Source organism: Papaver somniferum, chromosome 6 (assembly GCF_003573695.1).
Source record: "Papaver somniferum cultivar HN1 chromosome 6, ASM357369v1, whole genome shotgun sequence".
NCBI classification, from domain to species: domain Eukaryota; kingdom Viridiplantae; phylum Streptophyta; class Magnoliopsida; order Ranunculales; family Papaveraceae; genus Papaver; species Papaver somniferum.
The window spans coordinates 150,032,094-150,050,860 of NC_039363.1; the positions used below are offsets into that span (position 1 = coordinate 150,032,094).

Genomic DNA, 18,767 nt, shown 5'->3' on the forward strand with positions numbered 1-18,767 from the left:
AAGTTGCCTTAATGAAACAATGACTCTTTGATTACTCCACTGTTCAGAGTTGATCAAATCATGATTAATTTTAGAGGAATAATCAGTTGATGGAGGAAGAGAAAGTGGATAGCCTTTCGAATGAAGTTCGTCCTTCAATTTGGTAAATTTTGTCTCCATCTTTTCACCAGCAGGAGCCATTAAAGAATGAGAATGAAGGTTATTTGACAAAGATCAATAAAAGAGACGATAAAGAACAGTAGCAGAGAAGACGAAGAAGAGTAAAAGAAATAAAAATAATGAAGAAGAAGATAAAGGAAGATATATAGGGAAAGTGTGTCCCGCTTTTCAAAATTCCTTCTCATTAATGCGAGAAAATGAATGGATAGAAACAAGCAGTTAAAAAGGCGTGTCAAAAAATGAATGGTTAAAAAGATACGCGTAAACAAGGGAAGACGGAATTCCGGAAAATTGTCGGCAAAGCAAAATGTGAAAAGACAAGCATATGCGATAATATAAGGTGGGAGTTTCTCATATCGCTCACCCTGTAGAATAAGCGGAATGAGAAGAGGAAAAATGTAGGAGTGAAATATCGCACATGTTAGTAAGCATGCAAAGTGAAGACTATATAACTTAAACGAGGGAGATCGCACACAGCAAGGTTGAGATGACGCAGCTGATGATGTCAGCAAAGTCACGAGTAAAGTGTGAAGATCTATGCGAAGTATAGTCCGTGCGAGAACGAGTGAATGTACATGAGCGAGTGTATCACATAGAGATTCCGAAATTAAAGGATCTCTTAGTTGTCATCGACTATGTAAGATCTTATATACAGAGGAGAGGTTATTACTTGTAGGGAGGATTCTTTTAGTGAGTGTTAGACAAGAAATCAGGGAAGAGAAAATAAATCTGGGAGCAAGTAAGATTGTTGTAATACTTGTATCCATCTTGTAAACCGATTTAAGACTTGATAATCAATAAAGAGTTTAATGATGATTACCTAATATTGATTATAGTTATAGGGAATGTGGTTGTGAGGAAACTTGCAACTACAACATGTTCACTTAAAACTTTTCCTAATGGAAATAGAACATCTTCGTTACATACGCTTAGATGATTTACCAAAGGAAACATGCACATTACACACTTAGGGAAGAAGAGACAGACTTGTAAATTTTTTACTCTTAACATTTCCGGTCGATATCTCATTTTCAATAAAGAAAAAAAGTCATCACCGAACTGCGCCCATTATATGCTAATCAAGTCTTCTCTCCTATTATTGACTCTAACTAACAGAAGCCTTAGCTTATTAGTAATGTGGAGGAGGAGGTGAAGCATACAGGTAATGTTGGAATATTTTCAACGCCGCTAACCAAAGGGGGGTCCTGGGGGGCATCGCCCCCCAGGCTGTGGTCGAATTAGTACATAGTGATGTGGGTGATTTGCATGGTTCTGCCACTCGTGGTGGAAATAAGTATTATGTCACTTTTATAGAAGATAGTACTAGATATGCTTATACATATTTAATGAAATCTAAGGATGAAGTCTTTGATAAATTTAGGATTTATAAAGCAGAAGTAGAGACACAATTAGAGCACAAAATTAAGATTTTACATTCTGATCGTGGTGGTGAATACTTTCCTACTGAATTTAATTCCTTTTGTCAAGAGCATGGTTTAGTTCATCAACGCACTGCACCTTACACACCTCAACAAAATGGTATGGCTGAAAGGAAAAATAGAACTTTGATTGATATGGTTAATTGCATGCTTATAAGTTCTGGTTTGCCTAATTCTTTGTGGGGTGAAGCTATGTTGTCTGCATGTTATATTTTGAATAGAATTCCTTTGAAAAAGAAGAGTGTTTCTCCTTATGAGTTGTGGTTTAAGAGGAAACCAAACTTGAGAAGACTTAAAGTCTGGGGTTGTTTAGCATATGTTCGAAAGCCTGATCCCAAAAGACCAAAGTTGGGAAACAGGGCTTATAAATGTGCTTTTGTGGGATACTCTCTTAATAGTATCACCTACAGATTTATAAACCTTGACACTTTTGAGATTATAGAATCTGTAGATGTGGAATTCTTTGAGAACTTAAATAGGAACAGTTCTCAAATGCAACCCATGGAGAATCCATTGTTACCTGATCTAGAACCTATGGAGATTGATAACAATGATGAAAATCCCTCTCCTACTTATGACAATGATATTTCAGTGCCTACTGAAGATATCGAACCTAGAAGGAGTAAGAGAGGAAGGATTGAGAAAAAGCCTGATCCAAACTTTATTTATTACCTTGTAGAGGCAAATAAGAATAGAATTCTTAGTGTTAACCAGTAAGTTATGCATACTGATGATGACCCTAAAACTTATGCTGAAGCCATGAGTTCTAGAGATGCAAATTTCTGGAAAGAATCCATCAATGATGAAAAGCATTCGCTTTTGACTAACGGGACTTGGGTATTAGTAAATTTACCTCCTGGTGCTAAAGCAATAGGAAGTAAATGGATATTCAAGAGAAAGTTGAGAGCTGATGGTGAAGTTGATAAGTTTAAGGCAAGGCTAGTTGCCAAGGGTTATAAACAAAGACATGGTATTGATTACTTTGATACATATGCTCCTGTTGCCCGCATCTCATCCATTCGTTGCTTGATTGCACTTGCTTCTATTCATAAGTTGGTTGTGCATCAAATGGATGTCAAAACTGCTTTTCTAAATGGGGATTTAGAAGAAGAGATATATATGGAACAACCTGAAGGTTTCATATTACCAGGCCAAGAGAAGAAAGTTTGCAAGTTAGTGAAATCTCTCTATGGTTTGAAGCAAGCCCCTATGCAATGGCATGAGAAGTTTGATAAAGTAGTTTTGTCATATGGTTTGTGGTGAATGATGCGGACAAATGTATCTATAGTAAGCATGATAGTTCTGGTTGTGTGATTCTCTGTTTGTATGTTGATGATATGTTAATCTTTGGGTCTGACATATCTGTTGTGGAAGAAACAAAGAAGTTTCTTAGTTCTAACTTTGATATGAAGGATTTAGGAGAGGCTGATGTAATCTTGGGAATTAAGATCCTAAGAAAGGGAGATGAGTTGGTTTTAACTCAATCTCATTATATTGAGAAATTTCTCAAGAAATATGGTCACTTTGATGACAATCCAGCACCTACTCCTTTAGACCATACTATCAAGTTAATGAAGAACACCGGCCGTACTCATGCTCAACTTGAGTATTCTAGTGTTATTGGGAGTCTTATGTACGCTATGCATTGCACAAGACCGGACATAGCCCAAGCCGTGGGAATATTATGTCGTTTCTCAAGTAATCCAGGATATGAACACTGGAAAGCAGTTTCAAGAGTTATGGCTTACTTGAAAGGAACAATAAATTTTGGTTTGCATTACCAAGGCTATCCCGCTGCACTAGAGGGGTACAGCGATGCTAACTGGAACAATGTAGAATCAAATTCCAAGTCAACTTCTGGATGGATTTTTACATTAGGGGGTGCTGCTGTGTCTTGGAGTTCCAAGAAGCAGACTTGTATTTCTGATTCAACAATGTTGTCAGAATTGATAGCTTTAACTGATGCATGTAAGGAGGCAGATTGGCTTAGAAACCTACTTATGGAAATTCCTTTTTGGAAGAAGCCAACTCCGGCGGTCTTGATTAATTGTGATAATCAAGCTACAATCTATAATGTCTCTAATAAGACTTATAATGGAAAGTCTAGACATGCAAGTCTTAGACACTACATGGTTAGGCAACTACTCAAGAGGGGAGTAGTTACGGTTAACTTTATTGAATCAAAGAGGAATTTGGCAGACCCATTTACGAAAAGTCTACCAAGTTCAGTGGTTTCAATAAAAAGGAAAGAAATGGGACTAAGGTCTGTGAAGGAAGTTTGATCTCCCATAGCAGAAACCCAACCTATGTTTTGAAAAGGATAAACAAGGTTCAATGTGGTACCAACAAGTTATGGATGTGGATTATGGAGCACTAATATAAAAACTTCCCATTTCTTATTAGTGCTGGTTTCTGCAAGAAAATAGGATGGATGTAAATCCTTAATGAGTCTATGATTAGTAAAAGGTGTATCGCAGAAACACCTTCGAGACTTACCTATATGAGTATGGAAATAAGGCCGTTTCCTAAGAGAAGAAGACCGTTCTCTAAAGAAGACTCATGAACAAGGATATAAGCACATGGCCATTAACGTGCTTGGCTACAGAACACATGATTTTATGAAATCAATATGTGTGGAGACTCCGGTTTTATCATAAGGGGTACTTGGTTCAAGACTGGTTTCACCATAGAACCTCGATAAGGCTTTGAGTTTCTTACACTAAGTGAAGGTTCAAATCCAAAAATACCTATCATTTATGTGTTGATTTCAACGATGATGCTTAGTCTCAATTGTGCTTGAACTACGTTGGCTTGATCCCACTCGGGTACGTAGGCAGTCACTTCGGTGATGCAGTCACTCTGATTTAAAAGTTTTAACTTTGTTTTATGGTTTTGAAAATAGGGGGAGAATGTAGGAATATTTTCAACGCCGCTAACCAAAGGGGGGTCCTGGGGGGCATCGCCCCCCAGGCTGTGGTCGACCTGACAGGTCAGGTCGTGGGGGTCCAGGGGAGACCGCCCCTGGTGGGGGTTTCAAGGGGGCAACGCCCCCGGAAGAATTTTTTTGAACTGAAGGTTTTATTTGGCCGATAAAAGCCTGTTCGAAAATTTCGAATCCAAAAGACACCATTGATGTCTGTTGATGAAGGAACCTGACGTTTCGTGAATAGAAACCTGTTGGCGAATAAAAACCTATTCCCAACAGGTGCAAAACCCTTTATAAATAGCTTCTCCCAGTTTCGTTTAACATATAAGAAAAATCAATTTGTTTTCTCTTTTTCAAAAAGCATCATCAGAAATCAGAAATCTCTTTGTGTGTTCTTGATTGAATCAAGGGGTACAAACCTTGAATTCAGTTTTCGTTGCAGGGCTTTCATTGTATCCTGAAGGCAATATTTCGCATACCTGTTGTAATCGCCAATTGTTATTGGGAGGGTAGAAATATTTGTCTAAAAGAAATTTATACAAGCCTTGAAAGTTTTGGAGTGCAACACTTTCTTCTCTGTGTCATTCATCCTTTGTGAAACCCATTTTTTTCCAACAGGTAAGGTTTGTGTGGTGTTGGTGGTGGAGAATGCTTATACGGCTTCCCTTGAGTAGGTGGGGTGGGTGGGACATAGTATGGCTTCTTTGGTGGCGGTGGAGATTGCTTATATGGCTTCCCAAGGGTAGGTGTTGGTGGCACATAGGATGGCTTCTTTGGTGATGGTGGAGAATGCTTATGGGGCTTCCCTGGAGTATGTGGTGTTGGTGGCACATTATATGACTTTTTTGGTGATGGGGGAGAATGCTTATACGGCTTCACAGGAGTGGGTGGTGTTGGTGGCACATAGTATGGCTTCTTTGGTGACGGTGGAGATTTCTTATACGGCTTGCCAGGGGTTGGCGGTGTTGGTGGTACGTAGGATGGCTTGTGTGGTGGAGGTGGAGACTGCTTATATGGCTTCCCAGGTGTAGGTGGTGTTGGTGGCACATAGGATGGCTTCATTGGTGGTGGTGGAAATTGCTTATATGGCTTCCTAGGTGTAGGTGGTGTTGGTGGCACATATGATGGCTTCATTGGTGGTGGTGGAGATTGCTTATATGGCTTCCCAGGTGTAGGTGGTGTTGGTGGCACATAAGATGGCTTCTTTGGTGGTGGTGGAGATTGCTTATATGGCTGCCCAGGTGTAGGTGGTGTTGGTGGCACATAGGATGGCTTCTTTGGTGGTGGTGGAGTTTGCTTATATGGCTTCCCAGATGTAGGTGGTGTTGGTGGCACATAATATGGCTTCTTTGGTGGTGGTGGAGATTGCTTGTACGGCTTCCCTGGTGTAGGTGGCACATAATATGACTTCTTTGGTGGTGGTGGAGATTGCTTGTACGGCTTCCCAGGGATAGGTGTTGGAGGCACATAATATGGCTTCTTTGGTGTTGGCGGTGGAGAATGTTTGTACGGCTTTCCAGGGGTTGGTGGTACATAGTATGGCTTGTGTGGTGGTGGTGGAGACCTTGGTTTCAATGACTTCCCTGGCGTAGGTGGTGTATGAGGCACATAATGTGGCTTCTTTGGTGGTGGTGGCGGAGATTTAGGTTTATATACTCCAGGGGTTGGTGATGCGGGAGGGTTATATGGTTACTGAGGTGGTGGGGACTTGTAGTGCGGTGGTGATGGAGGTGGGTGCACAAGTAGTGGTGGTGGAGATTTATACTTGTAGTAAACAGGAGTTGGGGGAGGAGAAGATGGTGGTGGTGGAGAAAATTCATAAAAATGATTTGCATTAGCAAGAAGAGGAAAACTCAAAGAAACCATTACTACTAGAAGAGCACTAGCAGAAATAAGGAAAGCCATTGAGGCTTTCTTCCCTCCTCTGTTTCCCATACTCATTCGTAATTAAAACTGGTTGTGCTCTCAAACATACCTCACTACTCCTCTATATATATACTAGAAATTTACCCTCACATCAAGTCCACAAAGAGATTAAAAAAAAAAAACAGTGAATTCCAAACTCACGTTCCAGTTTAAATTAAAAAAGACAAATTGCAGAATTTGACATGGATGACAGAGTTAGCTTGCCCCCTTGTGACATAATCGGCCCCCTATTCGCTTCGGCTCCCTTGGCTGGTTCCTCATAAGGCTCGCTGGTAGGCTAGCACGGCAACCTGTTAAAGTAATGTGGTAGTGCGTTGTTGGAGCTTAGCTTGTTAGGATTCCAACTAGTTTCATGTAATAATCGTTATCCAATAATTTCGTTAAAATAATATTTTATCAATCCTGACTTAAGTCAGACGGTCAGTGTGCTAAATTTATAACAGCTAAATTCATAAGATAATAAAAAGATTAAGTTTGCTATAAGGCCCGACTAACATGTAAATTGAGAATAATCAGTTGAATAACACTTCAATTATGGTATCTTATTAAAACTGGCCAGATCGGGGTATATCCAAATTAATTAGGGTATCCAAATTTTGTTCTCAATCATAATAGTGGACTAAGATATGTCTAACATGTATAAAGTTACCTAATTACCATTCCCTTAATAATAACTAAAACTATTCCCTTTTTAGTTTTTGATCCAAACAACAAATCTTATTTTTTTCCTTCTTCTTCTTCATCATCCTAACGATCAATTCGTTTTTCCTTCTCAATATATCACCGTTTTCAAATGATAAAAAAAATCGCCAATTAGATTTTTTTTATAGTCGACTAATTCTTTTTAAACTCTATCAAGTATTTCGGTTTGTTGCTTGAATGTCATATTAGATCGGAAAAATCGAAACTGTTGAACTAAAGCTGTGTGACGACTAGTATTAGTCGTTATCTTCATAGTTGAGTATCGTGACAACTTTTACAGGGTCGTCATGATATTCATCCTTGTACTTTACCGACTAGTGTTGCAATAATTAAGGTCATGATCATCTTTTGGAAACTTGAACTTCGCCGACCAATAACTGTCATACAACAATTTCTCTGTGTATATTTTTGCTATTAGTCGTCATGGTTGGGGAAACTACCTTGACGACTTACTGTTGGTCGTCACTTTGTGCAATTTCGACCACGACGACCAATAACAACTAAAATCAACTTTTATCCATGTCCCATTTTTCATTTAATCGTCAATGTTTAGAATTGTCGACCTTGACGACTATAGCTTAGTCGGCAGGTTATGAATTGATACCTTGCGTACTAATTATTGCATTTATAACACTTTATATATATATAAAAACTCATTTGGTCTGCATTATGGTTTATTTGTCGAGCATGCTGACTTTTCATACTTTCAGATCTGAAAGTGTCGAGTTCTTCTTAAGTTGGAGAATGAAACATTAAAAAGATGTGCAATTCTTTTTTTACAAGTGTTTGGCTAGTGTGTTTCTTAAAACAAGTTTTTTTCTCAATAATCTTTCCACATAATCCATAAGGTCAATCTAACTAAAACATAATCTCATAACTTTCAACCAATTAACTAACTAAATTAATTAACCTAAACAGATCTATCAGTGCTAATTAAGCAATGGCATATTAGACATTTTTGAAAATATGTGGATAAGCGGTTTTGGGTTTTACTTCCTAATAACCTTATTTTGTCTTATTTGGTATACCCCAATCTCGCCAGTTTATTCATATTGTTTTAATTTTAACATCAAAGCATGTATATTACACACATAAATGTAACATATCATCTTATATTATGCGATAAAATAATTAGAAAATAATTAAAAATGAAATCTCTAGATAGTTGTTATTATTGGAAAATGATCACACTTATTTTTGAAATTTAAACTTAAATTTGGTATGTTTTGATATATTGATAACTTACTAATTTATCGATAAATTAATACTTTGCTAAATTGATAGAATTTTAGCAGTCCCAAATCTATTAATGATAAGTGTTGTAAAATACATAAATTTATATCTATTGTTTATGCTTTATTTGTGAGTTTCTTGTAAATTATGTATCTTATAATTGCTTTTGAGTTGTGCAATGGAGTCATCATGAGCAAAAGAAGGAAAAATCAATCATTTTGAGCGAGGAGCCGAATTTGGTCATTTTACAGGCGAGCAATACCCGGAGCCCAGTCATAGATAAGGGACAACCCGCTGGAGTCTAGTGAGAATTGCTAAAAGCACCCATGGGTGTTAATAGCCACCCATACTATTAGACCTAGTTGGGTCGAATTCTGTTGTTTCAGACAACATTTCCTTTATTTCTTCTTGAGATGCAAATGAATCGGAGGGAATAGTAGTGGATTGGTGATGAACCAGTGAAGGATTATAAATCTGGGTCAGTTTGGTGGATGTGTTCAGTTCACAAGAGTAGGAGTTCGAGTGCAGAAGACATGAAAGAAATTAGGCTGGAGATTAATTAGGTCTGTATTTGATACTGAATGAATGGTTTTGAGATGAAGGTCAGAGGAGATTCAAGGGTTTTAGGTTGATTTCAGGTTGGGTTCGTGAATTGAAGCTGGTGAAGCTGCTACAACTGTCTGCCAGTGAGAATGATTACAAGATGGAGGAGAAAGTGGTACTGTGACCTGAGATACAGATGATGTTGCAGAGATGGGTTTGCGGACTGAAGGTGTTATTAAGGTGAATCTGAGCTGCAACTGAAGATGGGTCTGATGCTGTGAGCTGTAAGTTGAAGGAATGGTATTAAGGTTGCATCTGTGTAGGGGACTTGCATTTGAGCAGAATGGTGTTGAGCTGTTGGTTCTGGTTCTGTTACTGTGATGATTATGGGTTTGAATCAGATTGAGAATTGGTTAGGGTTTTGCTGAGAAATCAGAAATGAGAAGATTGGGTTCGATCTCTGAATTTGGGTTCAACCTGTGAGAGATGAAGATGCTATTGTTTCTGTTGAATTGGGAAGGATTGATTGAAGAATTCAAGCTGAAGGGTCTGTGGATGATTAAGGTTTCAATTCGTCTCTAAAATTGAAGGAAAGCTGCAGTCCGTGATGGTCTGGTAAATGGGTTCTTGCTGGTGGTGATTGAATTATGGACTGTTGCCAGGAAGAAAGTAGGTGGTGGTTGCAGTGGTAGTGCAGAACAAGGGATAGCAGTGATGGCTGTGTTAGAGTGAGTCTTGCAACTGAAATTGCAAGTAAATGAGCAAGCAGTAAAGAACTAGAGCATGAGATGCAATTGGAGATGAATCGGTGATGGCAACAGATGGAAGCTGATTCTGTTAATCTGAGATTTGTAGAAGATTGTTGTTGCTGATATTTGAGCTAATGAATTGATGCTGATATGGCTTAGTGCAATGCAGAGCTGGGGATGGAGCTGAAGGTGATGGAGCTGAATTGAAATGGCTAAAGGAAGTTCTGCTGGTGGAACTGGTAATGGAATTGAATGGTTCTTGAGATTTGCAGGTGAACTGGAATTGCAGGAAGAAATGGAGTCGGTATATGGTGGCTGTGAGAAGTTGAGAAGAATGGGAAGAGGAATTACAAGGGTCATTGATGAACTGAGGAGATTGCAGGCTATGGCACTGGTGGTTCGATGAGATGCAGTATTGCAGGGAGGACTTAGAATGGTGTCTACAGGTAGAGTCTGTGTTGCTATTGCTGATGGCTAAGCAAGAACCAAGTGCTGCTGTTTATTGTGGTGTTCTAATTGTAATTGAGCTACTGCCATAACAAAGGAACTGAAGTTGCAGCAGGGATTGAATGTGCTGAGTAGATGTGTGTGTAGGATGGAATGGATGATTGAATGATTGTGCAGAGGAGGAGCTATAATTGAACCTGAAACAGGCAGGAAATACTCCAGAATCGTCCTGAACTCGGATGGAATCGGAATACGGCGAGTTGACTCACCGATCAAGGTAGCTGACTCAGATGGACTTGGATTTGTTTTGCTGGGCCTGGCTAATAGACTGTCGACTTATCTGTGGCAGTGGGTTGGTTTTGAAAAGAAAGGCAGAGATTATAAAAAGGGGATCTTAATATCTTCTTCACTACTTTTTTTGCATAGGGTTTTGAACATGATGACTTTTATATTCCTTCTTGTTATGAACTCCATGAACATGAGTAGTTAATCTTATTTTTGGTTATGGAGTTGGATTTTACAAAGCATGTTTCTTGTTCAATAAATTAGTTTTGTCTCAATTTTATCGATTATGATTCACTCGAAATATCGCCATGTATGATTAATTGTTAGTTTTGTCAAGTTGCAAATTGGTAGAACTCGTAATCATATCTATTGCTAGTTTAGGGTTTATTATACGTAAACGTGATACACCTTGAATACAAGTAGCATAATTGTGATTATTGCTTGTAGAGATACATCCTTGTAGTCACAAGTGAGACATAACCTTTGTTAAATCGGATTAGTGCTTTTACACGTTAGGTTGTTCTCTAAGGTAGAATTCATACTCGCATCTTTAAATGTGTTTGTTGACGAAAATAGGAGATTTGCGGGATGTACTTGCGATCAAGGTATCTTAGGGCCTTTGATAAAAGAGAAATTTAAATATCAATTCTAGTTATTGTTAAAAAGCATGTTTGTGAATGAAGATGAGTCCTTAACCAATATCTGCTCTATTTGATTTGCTTGTTTATTTCTTTGTTTTGTTTTTATTTTATTTTAGTATATAAAAATCAGAAAACCCCTCCATTGGTATTTATAGGAAACCGAAACAATTTGACAACCTTAGTCCTCTCTGTGGGAACGATCCTTTCTTGCCCTTGCTATATTTATATTTTGAGTAGTAAGAAAGTGTAATTTGTTTTTGACGCATACGACAACGATCTTTGGCGCCGTTGTCGGGGAGGCAGCGGTTGTAATTTGTTTTTGGTTTCTTATTTTTGTTTTTAGTCTTGTTTTTTTAATTTTGTTTTTATCTTTATTTTCTGGTTTTTAACATAGTTTTGAGAACTCTTGTTTCAGGTACCAATTTCTATGGACGGAGCATATTGGAACAATGGGTACGGTTATCAACCTCAACAACATTATGACAACTATCACCCTTGGAGGGAATACAATCAAAACCAATCCTTTGGTTATGGTCAATATTCTACGTACCTTTTGAGTTATTCTCATACATGCCAACCTTCTTACGTAGGTATGTAAGTGAGCAACCACAAGGAGGGGAGACTAGTTGTACTTCTATTCATATTTCTTCGAGTTTGGTAGATGAGATGCAACAATTTATGGTGGGCATGGAGTCAGTTTGTAGACAACCAAGCATGGAACCAATTTCGTCGACCGAATATGCTAATAGTATGTTTGGCCCAATTTCTGATCGTAGTTATGATCATTTACCCATTCAAAGGGAAGATAATTGGCGTAGCAATACTGAAGTAAGTGATTCTACTTTTTCCTTGTCGAACGAGCTTTACCAACAAATGGAACACTATTTTCAAAATTTGGATGGATCACTCCAAGAGCTTCAAAAAGGTGTTTCCATTTTAAGACAAGGCATTGAAGAATACAAAGAGGACATGCAAAATTCTGTCAAAGACCAATCTTTCGGAAGTGGTAGCCAATCTTATGTCAACTATGATAGTGACGATGATTATGAAAGTACAACGCTTGAACCACTTTACGGTGACATCCCCGAGGAGTGTACAATGGGGTCTTTTTGCGATCAAGGTGAAGATGAAAAGGAATATGATGACACTAGTGCAGCTTACTCAAGCATTGATCTTAATAATGATCAAGAACCTATTCAAAAGGTAGAGCTTGAGGATGATGCAATGCGTGTTCTTAAAAAGTTCCTTATGGAGAGACTTAAATTCGCAGTAGCATATGTGCCTTACAACAAAGAAGAGTGTGTTGAGAATGAAACCTATATCAATATTGTGGAAGACTCAATTGAGATTGCAAAGGATTGTAATGATGATGTTTATGTCGAGACTTTGGTTAAAACAGAAACGGACGAAGAATGGTTGCAAGGTTTGATAGAGGACCATGATATAAAAGAGGTGAATAACTCACTTGAGTTTCTCAAGGATGAAGATGATTCCGTAATACAAGAGATTGTGCAAGGTTTGTCTAACCCTTTGCATATTGTTTCTTCTCCTTTATCTCTTATTGGTTTGAATGTATGTGCTTCGAAAACATTGTTGAATGACTTTGTTTCTCGATATCCTCCATTGGAAACATTTGATTCTCATGCTATGTAGGTTTGTGAACAAGAAACCATGAAAGTTCCCGAATTCTATATTTTATATCCACTTCCAAGTGTGGACAAGAATAAGTGTGGGGGAAACTTTTATCGGTTAATAGCTTCGTTTCTATTTTATATTACTAATATGTGTGCGAAGCTAGTGTTTGCAAAACAGGTTCTATGGAAGGATCCTCAACTTTTCAGGTTATTGGTGTATGGAGAATCTATCTTGCAAGTCGGGCTGACGACTTTAAACCAAGCGCTAAATGGGAGGCAACCCACTGGTTATGTGTATCTATCTCTATCTTTTTATTTCTCAAGTATGTTATCTTTATTTTCTTATTTTGGATATTTTCATATCAAAACTCTAACTTTTAGAAATTTTTGAACAATTTAGAATAAACACTAGCCTTTCTAAGTAGATGGAATTTTTTCTTGACGATGAGGTATATATATTGGCTGAGTTGGGATCAGATGCCAACTAAATTGCTTTTTTAGTGTTTATCCTCTATTGTTCAGAAATAGCTATGAGTTGGAGTATGAGTTTTTATTATGCATTTTATTTTCTTATTGTGTATATATATCATGTTATGAATTTCCCATCTTAAATTTTACTTTGGATGACTTAATTTACATTGAGGACAATGTAAAGTTTAAGTGTGGGGGAGTGTTTTCGCATATAGAATTTTTAGCCTTGTTAGTTTTTCCCTTTTATGATTAAAAAAAATGCTTTATACACTCCGAAACATAGAAATATGTGCCTTTAGGATGACACTATCAATCCAAATGGATGAAACCGTTTTGGTTGCGGGAGTTTAGAAACCCATTAATTACAAGGGACAAAATTATTCAAGTGTTAGAAATAATATGAAAGTTGTTACCATAGCTCCGAATATCACCATATCACTTTCTGTTTTTACTTTTGCAACCTTTATGTTAAATCTATGTGATTTGGTGGGTCACTAACATCGACTTGTTATTGCTGTTAGGATGAAATAGTGTGATTGAGTTACTACCAAAAGAGAAAAAAAAAGAGACTGACCAATTGACCAAACGGAATAAATTTGACACTTGGATAAAGCAATATGTGTGTGTTCTCCCTGTCTCCGTCGCCTAAGCAAGCGTGGAGTTCAGGATCCAAGGGAACTATCATGTAATCTGCTGACAAGAAACATGCGCTTGGATCCACAAGATCCAATCATGATGACAAAGCAAAAAAAAAAATGTTATGGTGCAATAAAATCGACTCCTGGTTCCCTTGTATATGCCAGTGAGTCGATCTAGATTTAAGTTTATTGACTGCTGGTTCCCTTGTATATGCCAGTGTATTGATATTAGAATTCAGACCAGTAGCTCAATCCAATAGGATTCATAGGTTCATCATTGGCAGCGATCTTCAGACATATATGGGAAACATCGATCATTTTAGTAAACATCGCAACCATCTATATCTATTTCCATTTTCTTTATCTATTCATTTGTGATTGTAGTTTGTTAGTTTCCGAGATTGTGGCTTATTCGACTTTCTTAACATAGCTTAATTTATATATATTCATTTGGATTCATAACAAGGTACCTCCTTTTGCAACAATTTTGGATTCATTCATGGATTTGTCACAGGTAGATGGAGTTGAAAAAATAGGTTTTGTAGGTAAACCTCTTGTAAACCTTCACGAGACTATAACTCGTCCACTAGGGACACCTAGGGGTTCAAAGGCTTGTTATTTATGCTAAAAGTTACTGTAGCCTCGACGAGACGGAGTTGTATGTATGTTTTAGAATTATTTTGTTTGATTTGCTCGAGGACTAGCAAAGTCTAAGTGTGGGAGAATTTGATAGGTGTTGTAAAATACCTAAATTTATATCTATTGTTTATGCTTTATTTGTGAGTTTCTTGTAAATTATGTATCTTATAATTGCTTTTGAGTTTATCAGGTGCAATGGAGTCATTATGAGCAAAAGAAGGAGAAATCAATCACTCTGAGCAAGGAGCGAAATTTGGTCCTTTTACAGGCGAGCGATACCCGGAGCCCAGTCATATATAAGGGACAACCCGCTGGAGTCTAGTGAGAATTTCTAAAAGCACCCATGGGTGTTAATAGCCGCCCATACTATTAGAGCTAGTTGGGTCAATTCTGTTGTTTCAGACAACATTTCCTTCATTTCTTTTTGAGCTGCAGGAGGGAATAGTAGTGGATTGGTGATGGACCAGTGAAGGATTATAAATCTAGGTCAGTTTAGTGGATGTGTTCAGTTCACAAGAGTAGGAGTTCGAGTGCAGAAGACATGAAAGAAATTAGGCTGGAGATTAATTAGGTCTGTATTTGATACTGAATGAATGGTTTTGAGATGAAGGTCAGAGGAGATTCAAGGGTTTTAGGTTGATTTCAGGTTGGGTTCATGAATTGAAGCTGGTGAAGCTGCTACAACTGTCTGCCAGTGAGAATGATTACAAGATGGAGGAGAAAGTGGTACTGTGACCTGAGATGCAGATGATGTTGCAGAGATGGGTTTGCGGAATGAAGGTGTTATTAAGGTGAATCTGAGCTGCAACTGAAGATGGGTCTGATGCTGTGAGCTGTAAGTTGAAGGAATGGTATTAAGGTTGCATCTGTGTAGGGGACTTGCATTTGAGCAGAATGGTGTTGAGCTGTTGGTTCTGGTTCTGTTACTGTGATGATTATGGGTTTGAATCAGATTGAGAATTGGTTAGGGTTTTGCTGAGAAATCAGAAATGAGAAGATTGGGTTCGATCTCTGAATTTGGGTTCAACCTGTGAGAGATGAAGATGTTATTGTTTCTGTTGAATTGGGAAGGATTGATTGAAGAATTCGAGTTGAAGGGTCCGTGGATGATTAAGGTTTCAATTCGTCTCTGAAATTGAAGGAAAGCTGCAGTCCGTGATGGTTTGGTAAATGGGTTCTTGCTGGTGGTGATTGAATTATGGACTGTTGCCAGGAAGAAAACAGTGGTGGTTGTAGTGGTAGTGCAGAACAAGGGATAGCAGTGATGGCTGTGTTAGAGTGAGTCTTGCAACTGAAATTGCAAGTAAATGAGCAAGCAGTAAAGAACTAGAGCATAAGATGCGATTGGAGATGAATCGGTGATGGCAACAGATGGAAGCTGATTCTGTTAATCTGAGATTTGTAGAAGATTGTTGTTGCTGATATTTGAGCTAATGAACTGATGCTGATATGGCTTAGTGCAATGCAGAGCTGGGGATGGAGCTGAAGGTGATGGAGCTGAATTGAAATGGCTAAAGGAAGTTCTGCTGGTGGAACTGGTAATGGAATTGAATGGTTCTTGAGATTTGCAGGTGAACTGGAATTGCAGGAAGAAATGGAGTCGGTATATGGTGGCTGTGAGAAGTTGAGAAGAATGGGAAGAGGAATTACAAGGGTCATTGATGAATTGAGGAGATTGCAGGCTATGGCACTGGTGGTTCGATGAGATGCAGTATTGCAGGGAGGACTAAGAATGGTGTCTACAGGTAGAGTCTGTGTTGCTATTGCTGATGGCTAAGCAAGAACCAAGTGCTGCTGTTTATTGTGGTGTTCTAATTGTAATTGAGCTACTGCCAGAACAAAGGAACTGAAGTTGCAGCAGGGATTGAATGTGCTGAGTAGATGTGTGTGTAGGATGGAATGGATGATTGAATGATTGTGCAGGGGAGGAGCTATAATTGAGCCTGAAACAGGCAGGAAATACCCCAGAATCGTCCTGAACTCGGACGGAATCGGAATACGGCGAGTTAACTCACCGATCAAGGTAGCTGACTCAGATGGACTTGGATTTGTTTTGCTGGGCCTGGCTAATAGACTGTCGACTTATCTGTGGCAGTGGGTTGGTTTTGAAAAGAAAGGCAGAGATTAGAGCTGGCAAACGGGCGGGACGGGGCTGGCTTGTGACCAACCCGCGGGTTACGGGTTAATACAAGCCTAAGCTTGCGGGTTGAAAATCTTCACGGGTGGTCATTTATCCTACCCGCGCCCGTCCCGGGTAAAGCTTGCGGGTTCACGGGTGCTCACGGGTTAACTGGTTTAATCATCTGCAAGACCTGATGCACAGGCTCTGTATTCTTCTTGTCTTCGAAACCCATATGAATCCTTGGCAAACACTCATCGGACTTGTAGTTTGCCGGCACTGAACCTTGGAAGCAAACTGGTTCAGACTTGGATGGCAAAACTGGTCGTGGATGGAGCTGTGGAGAGATAGTCGTTCAGGCCTTTATACAAACAGCCTGTGTGCGTTTGGTAAACTGGTGAAGTCTATGTACCGGCTGCATCCTGGAGATTGCACAACTCCTTCCCTGCAAGGATTCACATTCAACACACACATTGATAATCATTCATCATATCAGAACTCAGTGTCTCTTCTCTAATCTCTATGTTGATCATCTATTTCAATGGCAGGAACATCGATTTCTTCCCTGACTCTTGGCTTGAATTTCACCCATAACAGCACAAATTCTCGAAATGTTCTCTTTTCTTTTACTGCCAACTTTCAGTTCAGCTGAAACCCATCTTCGATTTCTTCTCAAACTCGTCATATATTACCTGGGAATCAATGGCAGAAAGTTGTCTTCTTCTGCATTTCCGGTTCTAACTAAACCCAAAAACCTTGTCAATTCCATTACAAGCTCAGTGTTCTTCTTTCCTGTGTTAACTTGTCCTAACCCATCGAGCACACCCCCAACGAACCATGGTTAGCCGACGGGAACCCTCTTGGTAGTGAAGCCGAAGGATGCCATCAAATTCGGTTCATCTCAACCCCCAATTCTATTGTTTGTTGCTGCTTTCATGGGGCGATGATGTTGCTGCTGTGCATAATCCATCAAATTCCTGTAAGGATTAGAAATGGGTTCAACGATAGACAACGAATCGAGAACTAAACCACCTTTGGCTACTGTTAAACAGATCTTAAGGATAACCATCTTTATTATATTTCCCATGTTTGATTAGAAACTAAAGCACCAATTTCTTCAGGAATTTTAAAAATTGGACTACCACCACCTATGTTGTGGATCCAATTGCACCCATTTCAATACTATCACCACCAATTTCAGAAGTAATTCTAATACTTATACTTTCTGAATTCATAATCTTAACTACACCATTTTCATAATGAGAGATGGAGTGGATTAAAGAAAGAAGTTGATATACCTCCTCTTTTTGCTGAAGAATTTGCAAACTGATAGATTCCATTTTTACATCTTCAGAACAAATATCTCTTCTTTACCTATACAAAAACCCTATAAATTTCTCTTCAGTTCGATCTGTTTAGGGGGTCTCGATGATTTTATCAAGTTATTTGTTGATTTAGTTAACTGTTTGTGGTTGTGATTGTTTAATTTGAGTTTATCTTCTTCATGTTTCTAGTTTTTTGTTTCTCTGTGGTGCAAAATATGAAAGAGGGTGAGCAGAGAACCTAGTTGAGGGGATGACGGAGAGGATAGGTAAAGACGAGTACGGGCCGGGTTAACTCGCGGGTTTCACAGTACGGGCCGGGTTAACCCGTTTCTTCACAAGCCACTAATTATATAACCCGCGCCTGTCTTGTTTAGTTACCATCCGGGACGGGTGCGGGTTTTCATGGAACGGGACGGGCCAACCTGCGGGTTTTGGCTTGGTTTGCCAGCTCTAGCAGAGATTATAAAAAGGGGATCTTAATATCTTCTTCACTACTTTTTTGCCTAGGGTTTTGAACATGATGACTTTTCTATTCCTTCTTGTTATGAACTCCATGAACATGAGTAGTTAATCTTATTTTTGGTTATGGATTAGTTGGATTTTACAAAGCATGTTTCTTGTTCAATAAATTAGTTTTGTCTCAATTTTATCGATTATGATTCACTCGAAATATCGCCATGTATGATTAATTGTTAGTTTTGTCAAGTTGCAAATTGGTAGAACTCGTAATCACATTTATTGCTAGTATAGGGTTTATTATATGTAAACGTGATATACCTTGAATACAAGTAGCATAATTGTGATTATTGCTTGTAGTGATACATCCTAGTAGTCACAAGTGAGTCATAACCTTTGTTAAATCAGATTAGTGCTTTTACACGTTCGATTGCT

The 18,767-nt window shown here is 38.6% G+C and overlaps 1 protein-coding gene across 1 annotated transcript; it reads right to left on the reverse strand.

The window, feature by feature from the left end:
- Nucleotides 1–406: 406 nt before the first annotated feature.
- On the reverse strand, nucleotides 407–6,465 carry LOC113291658 (extensin-3-like). The gene is made up of 3 exons (XM_026541168.1): nucleotides 6,218–6,465; nucleotides 5,183–6,088; nucleotides 407–524 (listed from the first exon to the last, which is right to left on the reverse strand). The coding sequence occupies exons 1-3, from the start codon at nucleotides 6,463–6,465 to the stop codon at nucleotides 407–409; spliced, it is 1,272 nt and encodes a 423-aa protein (XP_026396953.1).
- Nucleotides 6,466–18,767: the final 12,302 nt, after the last annotated feature.

Bases quoted from the DNA above. Each gene is read 5' to 3' on its own strand.
- LOC113291658 (XM_026541168.1), bottom strand. From the start codon at position 6,465: ATGAGTATGGGAAACAGAGGAGGGAAGAAAGCCTCAATGGCTTTCCTT. The intron at 6,089-6,217 runs GTAACCATATAA...ATTGAAACCAAG, and splicing joins TACAAGTCCCCACCACCTCA to GTCTCCACCACCACCACACA. The intron at 525-5,182 runs GTATAAGCATTC...CTTATTCTACAG, and splicing joins CCACCTACTCAAGGGAAGCC to GGTGAGCGATATGAGAAACT.